At 39.6% G+C, this 13,057-nt stretch overlaps 1 protein-coding gene across 2 annotated transcripts in view; it reads right to left on the bottom strand.

The window, feature by feature from the left end:
* LOC135948174 (inactive dipeptidyl peptidase 10) overlaps nt 1-13,057 on the bottom strand; it is a 79,448-nt gene that overhangs the window by 18,481 nt on the left and 47,910 nt on the right. For both annotated transcript variants that reach the window (XM_065497306.1, XM_065497307.1), the window contains one exon: nt 744-1,055. In XM_065497306.1, the coding sequence (XP_065353378.1) occupies nt 744-1,055 (312 nt within the window). The remainder of the gene's footprint in view (nt 1-743; nt 1,056-13,057) is intronic.

Below are 13,057 nucleotides of genomic sequence, written 5' to 3'. Positions count from 1 at the left end.
GCAGATCAGGATTTCACTGCTAGGGATTTTGATGATTTATGTTAGACCTTTAAAACTAAATTGCACTGATTTGCGAATTAGTAATTAATTTGGTAAATTTATGATTTCAGGAAAAGTTTTGTCAGGCTAAAAAAAATCAGAAAATCGCGAACAACATAACGTTTTTTTACGATTCTCCTCCGCAGAATATCATCAAATAAACAAAGTAAACATTCAGCGTGCTTTTAAGACTTTTAAACGATTATATGTTGGAAGTTTCACTCTATTGTCTTAAAAACTATTTTGCAAACTTTCTCTTGCTGCAGTGCAGTTAGCTTAACTTCGCTGAGCTCTTTTTATCGAAATCCCAACAGATTCATTAGAAGCTTTTAGCGGCCACGTTCCATAAACCGTGAGAAAAATTAAGTTAATCCATCTAGAGCAACTTTGTTGGCGGACAAAAGCAGCTGCAAAAAAACACGAACGGGGGAAAGCAATATGCCTCTAACCGAGAGGAGAAAAATGGGCACGAATTAATCAAGTTCAGGGAAAGAATGGCTCATCAAGCACGAGAAATAAAAGAAAGGGTGGAACAGAAACACACGCGATTCCGTCCTTTTAGCTGTTTTTCGTCTTTAAAGGATTAACTATTGTATGCCGTCGGTGTTCGTTACTAAATCTATCTATGATCATTCCATTTATCAGCCTCTAGTCTAACTGAATAAATTCCAGGCAGTTAGTCAAAAAAAAAATTCGGTACTCACCATGGTGTGATTGGTGACTAGGGTGGTGATTGCGCCGGTCTGAACGCTCCACAGCGCTAACGAACCGTCGTCGGCGTGGAAGACGAAGTGGCGTGCCGACAGCCAGACCGAGGGCAGCCGGTGCGGCCGCAATTCGCCGCCCAACACCTCGGACAGGTCCATACGACGGCCGCTCCAGTACAGCAGCTCATCCACGTAGCCCAGCGTGTAGATGGCCAGGATGATGCCCATGATCACCACGCTGATCACCAGCAGCGACAGCAGGATGCCCCGCCAGTTGCGACCTTCGCTCGGTCCGCCGTACACCAGCTCCTGAGAACAGGAATAATTCGATGATTTTAATTTCACTTACAAAAATGCAGCTTAAATATACAGAAATTTGGCTTCACTCTCTTCTTGACCCTATTCACTTTTTACGTTTTCAAAGATTTGAGCGAAGGGTAATTCCAATTTGAATTGAAATTGCGTTAAATAATCCTTAAATCTTACCTTGAGTTTGAATTTTTTTTATAATTTTAGCGGTTGCAAAGTTTGTGTTTTTTCATTAGCAAACAGTCCTACATATCTTCTTAAAATCTTGTTTTATTTCATATTTCACGTATTTCAAAGCAGTTTCCTTGAAATAATCTGTACGCAGTTTGATGGAACTCGTCAAAGGTAATCAAATACAGACACGAAAACTGCAATTCGTCGAGAAAATCGACAAATTTTAGATTTAAATTCAGTTTGGTTCTCATTGAATAGTTGCTTCTCGGAAAAAATGGAGCTGTGTTTTTTTTAAAATTCGCTCAATGTTACAAAAAACCCTCAAAGAAATCAATTGATTTAATTTTTATTATAATTTTCAAGAAAGTAAACATGTATAACACAAAAGCATTTTAATTGAAAATAATTTTAACCATTTTATTACAGAATATGGTGTTATTTTCAAGAGATAAACAAGTAATCCTTCAGTGAGTTATGTTTACCACACTTAAAACATCATCAAAAGGGAATGTGAGAATCTTCACAGCCTTGTCTATTGTTGTTCTTGTTTCCAGAGAGAGAAAAGCAAACATTGCGCGCTGCTGCGTACAAAATCTCAGCTCCACAGTCGGACCGCTTGGTTGGTTGCTCAAGCCGCCAATTAATTCGCCGCAAATTTCCGCTCCACACGGACTAATCCCCGAAAACACAGCTCCTAATTCCACGCAAATTAGCACCTAACTGTGAATCTGCCGCGCAGCTCCAATTTGCGAGGCGCAAAATAAACGCGCGAGATCCATTTCGCTTTTAATTAGCCGAGATTGGCGCTGCGCTGGAGCCAATTAATCTGAAAGCAAAGCCGCGATAAAAAGGTGTAAAAGGCGTTTTTGCAGGCAGACTCCAATTTATCGCCTCCCCTTTAAAAGCAGCCGATCAAGCGCGAAGACAATGTGCTAGACGAGCCATGGGCGCGAATTTCCCCGGCTCACTCGTTCGTGCTTTGCAAATAGAAAAAGCGTCCCCAGGGCCGTGAGGAACTGAACTGAAAACGTATATTATAAATCTTTAAGCCAAATTCAGATTAAGAGTTATTCGTTAAACCAATATAATATATATGCAGAAACATTATTAAAGAAGGGAAGAATTGTGCGAAAAAGATTCAATTTAAAATTAGATACATAGAAAATCTCATTTTTCCACCCACTTTCATAGTTTGCGGTTATATTTTTTCACTTCCCGTGGATCTTCTTACCAATCATGTTGCAAAAAAATTCCCTACTCTTTGGGTTTCCGCTCGTTTGAAAAGCTCTCTCGCGCCGAGTTGGCTCTGCAGCGTGTTTTCTCATTAGGACGCGCAAGGAAAAGAAAATAGAAAAGCTGCTGTTTTGCGCATCATCGGGGTATAAAACATGAAAGACGAGCTGGATATTTTTATATTTAAATCAAAGGCTCTCAAAGACGAGTGTATATTCTGTTTGCATGTTTCAGCTCTCTTCATTCTTTAGTGTTCTCTCGGACTTTTCGTTGCTTCAAAGAAGCACTTTATTCGATTTTCTCAACTTGCTATTTATCGTTGCCTTTGATCGTTATGTTATGTACATGATCCATTCATTTCGCTCTTTCGACCGTAAATTGAGTTTAGATCACAATTAGTCTCCCGTGTTATAAAATAAACTAATCTAATTTGAGAAACATTTGAAGATTTTTTTATGACGTTGGTCTTAGTTTTCAAAACGTTTATAGTAGCCAACTTTAAGATAGACAACTCCAATGCATTATTCAAACAAAAACAGCCAAATAATTTTCTCTAGAAACTACACTCTCCTGCGTTTTCAATTCAAATTATATTTATTTGTTGTTTCCTTTTTAATTGTGAATGTATGGAGTAAAGTTACTCTGCTGATCCACAGTTATATGATTTAGAAAAAATATAGCTGAGGTTTCGTCTTCTTTGTTCCTGTGGGCACCGTCCTTGGTGAGAATATTTATTTTTACAAAGCTTCCAAAGCAATTTTCATTAAAGAACTCATTTAAATGTGTGCAACCACAAAGAATAAATTAATCAACTAACAAGGCTTAAATTTCCATATTTGTGAAAATGTTAAATTTCACATATTTTTAACGAGAAAAATCTAAATTTTGAAAGCTTGTAGTTTAAATAAAAGCAGGTTGGCCCAAAACCCCGCAATAAGGCAACAAAGAGAGCACGTTTATGAAATAATGAAGCTAATTGGCCTCGCATGACACGTGTAGCCTGCGCGCTCCTCTCTCTCTCGTCTCTGCTGCTCTCACCTGTTAGCTCATTTGGCCGGCGCCCAGACACTTTTATTGAAGCGCCGGTTCGCATGCCTCGTGTAACTGACTAATCGCTCTTTGTCTGCACAAACAACACGCCCGACACGAAAGCCCAGTGTGGTGCAATTTCGGATGCAATGCCGCCGCCGCCACCACCCGCGCAGCCCATAAAAGGGGGTGTGGCTGCGGTGCGACGTTGTATACGGCACTTTTGGCACCGGACCCTGCCTCTTTTTTGGAACGGCGCGGATGTACACAGAGTGTGCGGTGAAATATTGTTGCTGATACTGCCTCTGGTGCTTGGAGAGCGTGACCTGCGAGAGATCAACTGGGCACGGATTCAAAATTATCTCTCTCGCGCCGAATCGCCGGCGGAATTGTTTTATTGCTACAGCAGCAAAATCGAGGAACAACTGCGCGCCGCGCCGGGTTGCCTCGTTTTTCGGGGCTCATCGATGGGTGAAATAGCGCAGAAATAGTTTCGAAACTCACTCATACCAGTCGAGTAGAGTTATTTGAGACGCTGATCTGCGTATAGTGTTTGATTTACATCGCAAGCTTAACCCTTACGCATACGAGCAGTCTCTCCAAATGAAAATTACAACCCCGTTCATCACTTTTTTATTGCCATTAGCAGCAGCTTTAGAGGGTTGCAATAAAAAATGAGAGGTTTTATCGCGCGCACTCCAAAAACGGGAGTTGCAGTGTGTATGTCTAGAATTGGAGGCCGCAGAAATGAAGATAGTTCTGGATAATAAACACATTTCTTTCTTTTTTGACGGCGGGAATTTCCGAATATAGTAAAGGCAACCCGCTTTCTTTTAGGCCGCATGAATAATTTATCGCGGGAGTGTGTGCGAGCTGGCGCATGTTACTCTCCGACAGCATTATTTCATCTGTTCGCCCCTAGGGTCGGCATTTCAAAGAGGAAAACGCCGGATTGATTTTTGATCAAATGCGCGCTTTTAATCGGCTTTACGAAGCCACCCACGAAAAAGACCGACCGTAAAAGCAAACGCTCTCAGACCAGATTTTTTTTATTCACCAAAAAGTTTGGTCGATGAATACACACTTTGGATATGGCAGTTGGGTACAAAATAAACATTATTACACTCGATAAAACCAGGAATTCTGTGGACAAGCTGCGAGACGCATTTATTTCGCCAAAATGAAAATTCTGTCTGGATGAGAAGCTGCTTGTTGTAAATAGATGTACCTCGGCTCGTGCAAGAAGTTACACGCGCACAAAGTTTTCCGCGGGTTCGCGTGCATGCTTGGAATAACTGGAACAAAATAACTTATTTTCCAGCGGAAAACTTCACGCGCTCAGCTCGCAAACAGACGACTTCAATTTTAATTAAATTCCACTCCGGGGACATTTTTCACGCTAAGGGAGTGAAGATGTACAAAGAAACTTCGCGACAAAGGGTGAAAAAATAGAAACCTGCTTCCTTTACGTTTGCACTTTTCCACTTCGTTTGTTATAACAGAGCAAACAGAACGGAGCAGAACAAATTTAATGAAACGTGCGCTTGAGCAACGAGAGGCAAGAAAAGATAAATCCAATGTAATTGAGAAATTTTCTTGTATCCGCATACAGCTAGATTTTGTTTCAGCAGTTTTTTTCCTCGTGGTCAATTATAAACTTGCATGCATCTGTAATCTAAAAAAGGAAAATTTCTTTGATTTTATGTCGTACTTGAGTCCAAATAAATAAGATTCAGCACCAGCATTAATATTCATAGTAACAGCACCAAATTTTCATGTAAACCGCTAGATTAGCTAAAATTTCCATTTATGTGAAGCAGCTCTGAAACGAAGTAGAATGCAGATTTAAAAGCAAATAAAATAATTTGTGTAGCAGTTAAAGCAGTGCGCGCAGAGTACCCTTGTCGGAAGCACACGTGCTCTCGCGAATTATTTACACCATAATGATGAGAAATAGCTCTGTAATAGGCAGACCAGCCAGCCGGCAACGAGAAAATAAAACTTTACGAGCTCGCCGGACTTTTCCCAACCGTCGCTTGCCTCATCCCTCGGCAACGCAGACTAAAAAACGTGCACGTGAGTGCATCCACATACCAAACAACACACAGAGCACACTCTCTGTGCATTAGTTTTATTTCACGCTGGCGCGTTCTCGGCCACCAGGGGGTTGGAAGGTAGCAGCTCTCTTTCCGCCAGCGGGTTTGCTCGCTCTGCCCTAAATTTGTCTCCAGTTGAGGTGCGCTTTTTTCTTTTCCACCCGACTGTGCACCTTTAAAAGCTGTATGTTTGCCAACGGAATATGTGTGACCTGGCGTTGCGGAAAATTTTACAAGAGACATACAATTGGAAATTCCGTTGAAATAGTTGCGACGATGTGAAAATCAAATTTATAACACTTCGTTGAATGGTGTTTTAATTTCGTTAGATGCGGATTTGCTTATAGTTTGTTAAATATAATGAAATTTCCGTCCAAATGTCGAATAATTATTTATAATTTTTCCGGCTGAGCTGTGGTGTATATATAATTTATAAAATTTGAATACGGCTATTTTGTCTTCCATTTTGATATAAACTTATTAACTGTCCTCGTTTTAAAGTTATTGCTTTTAGTTACTGTTTTAATGCAATCTTTTTACACGTGCCACAGGTGCCATTAATTTCCAGTTGCAAAAAGATGAAACAAGCGTTCCATTTTCGGCAATGGGATTGCGAGCACAGAAATCCTGTTACATCTGCGGTTGTAGTGGTTGCGCCGTAATAAAGAGCTTCCAGCCAAGCCAAAGTTTTCCCGCCTGTGTGTTTGTGCACGCGTGGTTTGCACTCAAATTATTGCAATTATATGAGAAAGCGAAGTAACTTTCAGCCATTTTTTTGCTCTCGTGGTGCCTAGAGAAATGAGCTAACGTTCTCTCATGACAGTTGATGTTTTTGCCTTGGGGAGAACACTTTAGAGGGATAAAAACCTTTCGTTATTCATGCGGAAACTTTTGCCGTTCATATTAATTAACTTCTCTCTGAAATGAACCTTATTTGAGACTTAAACTGAATGCAAAAATTTAGAGAAAATCAACGTCGAAGGGGAAGTTTGAGCATTCAAAATAGGTAACAAAATAATTTGAACAGTGAGCTATATATATTCAATCTGCTGAAAATGCCTATTTAATATAGCTTAGCTGGTTCACTTGGAAAATAATATTTTCATTATCATAAATTAATTTCTTAAATAAAGTGATTTCTAATAAATAAGTGATTTCACTTAAATAAAGTGATAATTTCTTAAATAAGTGATTTGAAACTATTAATCCTACTCAAGAACTAGAATTTAGAGAAATTTAAACTACATCGTTGCACGACTTAAATTTAAATTTCACTGTGGATTGATGCCTGGGATGCTTTTGGAGCAGCATCTAGGTCACGGAGACGTTGAGCTGGAATAAAGATGAAGTGCGTATCGAAATTGGACAATCATGTGGGTCCAACAAAAGAAGTGCATAAAACGTGGCGACTCGGAAACATGAAAATCTGCTGACAGAGGGGCAAAAGCAACCCTGCTGGAAAAGGAAAAAGCGAGCATTGGCGAACTGATGCTCTCTTGTGTGTTAGTATACACATTGCGTGTGTGAATTTGCAAGAGTCTGGCTCACGCAAAAAGACTGGAAGTATCCCAGTGGCTGCTCCACTGGTCCACTGCCCCTGGGTGTCTGTAAAATAAATGCGGCAGGTTCGCCGCCGCTTCAGCGTTTGCTAAAAAATTGATGCTCTGAAGAGAGCAGTCCACCTCGGCGAAATAGAGCAAAGGAGTCGGCGGCCCTCGACATGGAGGCCGAGGCGCGAATCTCATGCAAGTTTGATCGATTGGTCAATCTCAAGATAAATGCTATCCGAGCGACTTTTTCACGCTCTTGTGTCGGTTTGACGAAAAAGTATTTTCGCCGGCAGCCCAGCAGTTTTATTTCAGCGCACATATTGCGAGAGGACGAGGTGATGGATTATTTTTCGATATTCACCGCCACGACGAGTGCCTCTAGTAGGAAAAGAGGCAGAAAGCCAGCAAGGATCCAATTTGAACCGCTTTTGGGGTGTGCGTGCAGCAGCGAAATATATTTTGACACTAAATCTCACCTTGGTGACATTTATGTCTTAATTCTCTAGCCGGAACTACTTCTCCCCGTTTCCATCTCAATTCTAGGTGGAGAGAAAATCTAGAACCTAGAACCCGTGACGTTGTCTGATTTTTTGATCGAATGAAATAATTCAAAATAATAAAGACAACTATAATTTTTTTCACACAATTTTAGTCCAAAATAAAGATTGAGAACTTAAGAACCCTTAAAAAACTTTTTAATCTCTATTTATTTTACAGGCATGCTCTAAATGAAAGGATACTTTAGCAAAGATGCCGTAATGCATAATATATGTATTTTACAAGAGGCGTGTGGAGAACAAAACGGCCCTTAGAAGCCAGTTAATATAAGTCGCAATCACTCTTAAGGGATGAGCCCACCAGTGGGACAATTATACGCTAAAATTGCCATAGACAGAAACTTAAACAACTAGACTGCATTGCTGTGGTAGAAAGCTTAAAATCTTAAATTGCTATTTGAGTCTAATTTCTGAAAGCATGTTTTTTCTACATTATTACAGTGGTGAGAGGGTCTAGTTCTAATCAACCAATGTCTGCTGGACCTAATTATGAACTTCATCATTTATTATTATTGTATTTATTAGACACCAACGGCGTACAACACAGAGTATAATATATAACAAAATTATTTGAAAACACTCTTATATTCAGCAGCTTGAAATAAAGTAATGGTGCTATTTTTCAAACTGAAAGCAAATGATACATATTTATACAGACTTTTTCGCAAAATTGACATACACAATAAACAGAAATATCAAGATGGAAATGTATGTCTTTACATAAAAGGAAATAATAACCATGGAAGAAGTATCTCGTAAAAACATACCGGTCATTACAATGAGGAAGCCACCAGTTCTTTTTTGTCATAGCTGGAGTGCTGTAAAAACTGGGGTGGATATTTTGTTTTTTATGCATCATATTTTCCAAAAATTTAATATACAGGGGCGTATCTGGAAGGGAGAATTTTATCTTTAAATCATTTACAAAATAATCAGTATCGACTAATTTCATAATTTATAAATTCTAAAAAATTGCTGTATGACTTTTTACCGTGTGCAATCGATAAGCATATTCGAGCACGGCACCATGCAGAGGATTTGCGTCCCACGTGCACCCCAAGGAGAGGAAATATATTGAATTATTGAAGGTTATCTGTCACTTTATCCGGACACGCTGATCAATCAGGCCGACACCGAGAGAGATAAACCCCGCCAGCCTCTGCAGGAGTCGCAAATCCTGCAGCAGCGAGTGTGAGAATTTATTGCTGCTTGTTAGACGAAATATTATTGTACAGAAAAGCTGCAGCTGCTGCACAGACGACGAACTGCTGATTTATTTGACGCCGGCGTTAAATCAAGCAGGCACACACGTGCAAGAGCATGAAATTTTAATAATATGGAGCTCCCTCTCGGCAAGTATGCAACCGGGTGCACCTTGTGCCTTAATCGGGCTCTCGTTATTATTATTTCCAACGAGGCAAAAAGTTGGAAATAGAACGCAATCAGCCGGGCTAATCGAGAACGAGGTTTCCTCTAGTTTTCAAGGGGTGTGTCAAACAGTCAATATTTATTTTTATGTGGCACCTGTGATCTTTCAAGGAATACTTGCTTGTATTTCTCAGGGCCAAACCGGTAAAAATATTATATTCATTGCAATATACATTTGAAAAAAAATGGTTTTAAGTAGATTCTTTGTCACGTGGGAAAATAAATATTTTTATTATCACACACTGCTTCTCAACGTAAAAAAATTAAAAGATCCCATTTTAAACCAAATATTAATCTAAGTCAAGCGTATGACTCTGACGAAATGTTTACGTGCTCATGTTTCACTTCCCTCGTATCTCTTGCTGTTTTTTGTGCACATCCAGATAACTGAGCTGCTGACTGGGCAGGTGACACACTTCTGCACCGAGATTGTGTTGTCATTCGATTAATACATTTTTGTCCCTCTCTGCACCTCCTTGGGGCGATTATTTTGCGCTCTGCTGTAATTGCATTTTGCGCTGGAAATACAGCATCCAAGCTGATTTTCCTTCGCTCTTTTTCATCGCATGGCAGACGCCGCTTGGAGCGATAAAAAGGAATGCAAGTCGCGCTGTTTGCCGGAGATATCAGGGCGGAAAATAATGCTCACGAGGCTGGAAATAACACGTGGATAACCACTGCTTGCTGTTTTGTATAATCTCTACACTTTCTTTTGTTGAGGTCCAATTATGGTTATTAGCATGCCGTTCTGCATTTTCTGCAGTTGAACAATTAAGAGGACGAGACGATAAAAAGGCAATTTCCTTGCAAAATTAACTTTCAAACACTTTCTTTTCATGATAATGGTGGAGGGATTTTTTACAGAAAAGAAAATAATAATTGATATTTATGTGATGATCAATTAATTTTAAATTCCTTGAATTAAGTTATATTTTCAACTTTTTTGTAACAAACCAACATTATATTTTTAGTGTTTGAGTTGAGGGCCGCTCAAATATCTTTTGAAAATATATAAATTGAAGAATTAAAGGGGATTGAGGAACCTGCAGGTCTGTTCCAACTCAGTCAAGTTCAATTAGGAGTTCTAACTTGTCCGTGAGGAAACCGTTGAAATATTTTGCATATAAATTAACGTCAGAAAAGCAGAAGCAGGACAATAAACAGCACCGAAAATAAGCTCTAAATTCCCCATAAACTTTACTGGTGGCCGTAATTTGCGCAAGAAAACGAGCTGCAAGTTATATTTTTAGGACCAAGCGGAATGAGCTCCGAAATTAAGAGCTCGCCTTCGCGAATATCCCCGCAGCAAAGTGAAAAAGCAGAGTATAGGTGGACGAACGCACGCACAAGGTTCACTGCCACACTTTTCTCGGCGGGCTTTTTCTTTTTATTTAGCCAACGGAGCAAAAAGAGATGCTCCTTTCGCTCTTTTACGGCACCTCCGTCGCCCCCCTCGCCCCCTATCCTCCCCCGAAGCCCAACCGGCTCTGTGAAATATTAAAACAAAGAGTTATTTTACATGCGAGCTGGGTGGTGTGTGTGTGTGCGCGCACAATTCCACGCGTTTTGATGACGCTCCAGCCCCGGATTCTCTTTGTTCTGCCGGCGACTGCTGATGAGGGACCACAAAAATGTAACACGCTGCAAAATAGAATTTCGCCACTGAGCCCTGGGATTTTGGAGGTATCCAAGGCGGTGAAATGTAAATTCCCCCAAGCAGCATTGCCGGAAAGAGAACTACTTTGAAAAGTTAAACTGTTTTCTTGTTTCTCTGCAGGACCTTCAAATAAATAAGGTAGAAGGTGGCTCACGAAATTTTCAAGCTAATAAAATTAATCCCTTGGGAAGAGTAAATCAACTGAAAGAATGAATCATCATTTTTTATTTGTATGAAAATGGAATATTTCGATGTTTGTTTAGTTTCAAAGAAATTTATTCACGATTTGAAAAACAAAATATTTTAAGTATACGGACATTTTGAATAAATCCCCATAGAGCGAGTTAAAAACGGAATTTTCATATCAAAAGGTCACGCCACCCTCAATACAATTCTGGAGTGTAAATTGCAAAAAACTATTAGTCTCAAAACATTATGAAATTTAATCTGAAAACGGAAATCCCCCGCACCATAAGAAAGCGCCGCATTATTATCTTAGCAGCGACACTGACCTTCCGTTATTCGGCACCAGTGTTGAAAACAGGCATTTCTCGGCGTCGACACGCAAATCCACCGTCACGAAAAGCAGCAACTAACGTCGCACCACTCGGCCAATTTGAATTATAATCAGCCAATGAATATAAAGTGGCTTTATCAAAACGTCTCTCCGACGGCCAGCAATGAACATGTACCTAGAGCTGGTTTGCGATTTCAATTCCACGCGTCTAATGCAACGCGTGGCTGCTCCCTTGGCGTCAAAAAGTGGCGCTCGTGTGAGGGGAATCAAATGTCTTTTGAACTCGGTCGAGAATCGGTAACCCAGATCAGACCTTGCCTTTTGAAATTGCTCAGCCTCTTTAAATAAGCTTCAGAGAAAAAAGAGGCGACCTGCCAACGAGTGGAGAGAGCGTAAAGTTGGAAAGAGAGTAATCGGCACTGCAGAATTTTGCCGCCCGTCAAAAGGATTTATAAGTTCAAGGCGCTTCCTTCCAACTCGAAAGCACACTTTATATGCTTCTAATACATGAAGCAGTACTCTGTAATAAAATGAGCAGTTGGTTCTGTGGTCGTGAATTTCTAGCTGGCAAAGAAATATACCGATCACAAACGAATAAAATTATTGAGATGACAGGGAAAATACGCAGCTGCTTGATTCTCTCGAGTCCATTACGCTGGATCGTTAAGACTATTAAAAACGAGTAAGTTTCTCAATGCAATTCATTTATTTTTAATTGACTTTTCAAAGAAAGTAATATGCTTCTACTATGATATAACTGATAGTTTCTAGAGTGCTTTACAAAAGTATGCAACCTGCTGAGCGTGTGTGCTTACGATGTTGCAAACATTTCATATAAATTATGAATCTTAACTCGTGGATTTTCCACTTTATGAAAATTGAAACTTTGACAGCTATTTTACATAATATAATTCTACTTTAAAAAACAAGTCATTCGAACAGGCGGTCTCTCTGCAAGTGCTCAAACTAACTCTGACGCATGCGTAATTCTCGCATTATAGGTTCATATTTTTTGGCGGGAAAAAGTTATACCTGTGCTACGCACGTCGCGCTTGACTTTTTGGTCGGAAAAAATATCCGCTTTACCTCAAGAATCGATTTGTGTGCTCAAGAACTTCGTCAAAGACGGTATTTACGTAATTTGCAAAAAATCCCTCCCTGTGTTTATTTATTTTTATTTTTCAGCTGCTTTACGGTCTGAATGAATGTCGACTAACAATAATAGACTAAAAATAGACTAAAAATGCGATGAAATTACTGGTTCTGCTACTTGGTTTTTAACCTTTCTTCCCTCTACAAAGAATAAAAATTGGTAGTTTGGGGTAGATTTTTATTGATTTAAGAGATTTGTGAATAAGTTTCGATTTTTATCGTTGCTGGAATGCATGGGGTGGAAGGGGGATGAAGGTTGATCGGCCTAAAAATCCTTTGGCTATCTAAGGGCGGTTGAGACGAGTCGAACGGTATGCAGTTTTTGCAACTGTGGCTGTTAGAACCCGAGATTTGGTGATGAAAATATTGACAAAAAATTGACAATTTCTGTCTCTAGTGTCCATGGAAAAATAAACAAATTAGACGGTTCTTTACGGTTTAATATGAGATCAAGTGTGGTTTAACATGCTTTAAAATGTATTGATAATAATTGATAACTATGATTTGAAGCTTAGAAAAAATTAAAAGCCCAAAAATTTTAATTTATCTACTCGCTGTTTAAATGGCCATGAATTTCACAATATTGACCTTCAATCATTCTGTGCACAA

The sequence above is a fragment of the Cloeon dipterum genome, chromosome 1, assembly GCF_949628265.1.
Source record: "Cloeon dipterum chromosome 1, ieCloDipt1.1, whole genome shotgun sequence".
Taxonomy (NCBI): Eukaryota; Metazoa; Arthropoda; class Insecta; order Ephemeroptera; family Baetidae; genus Cloeon; species Cloeon dipterum.
Note: the sequence above shows the minus strand (reverse complement) of the source record. Positions and strands in the feature narration are given on the sequence as shown.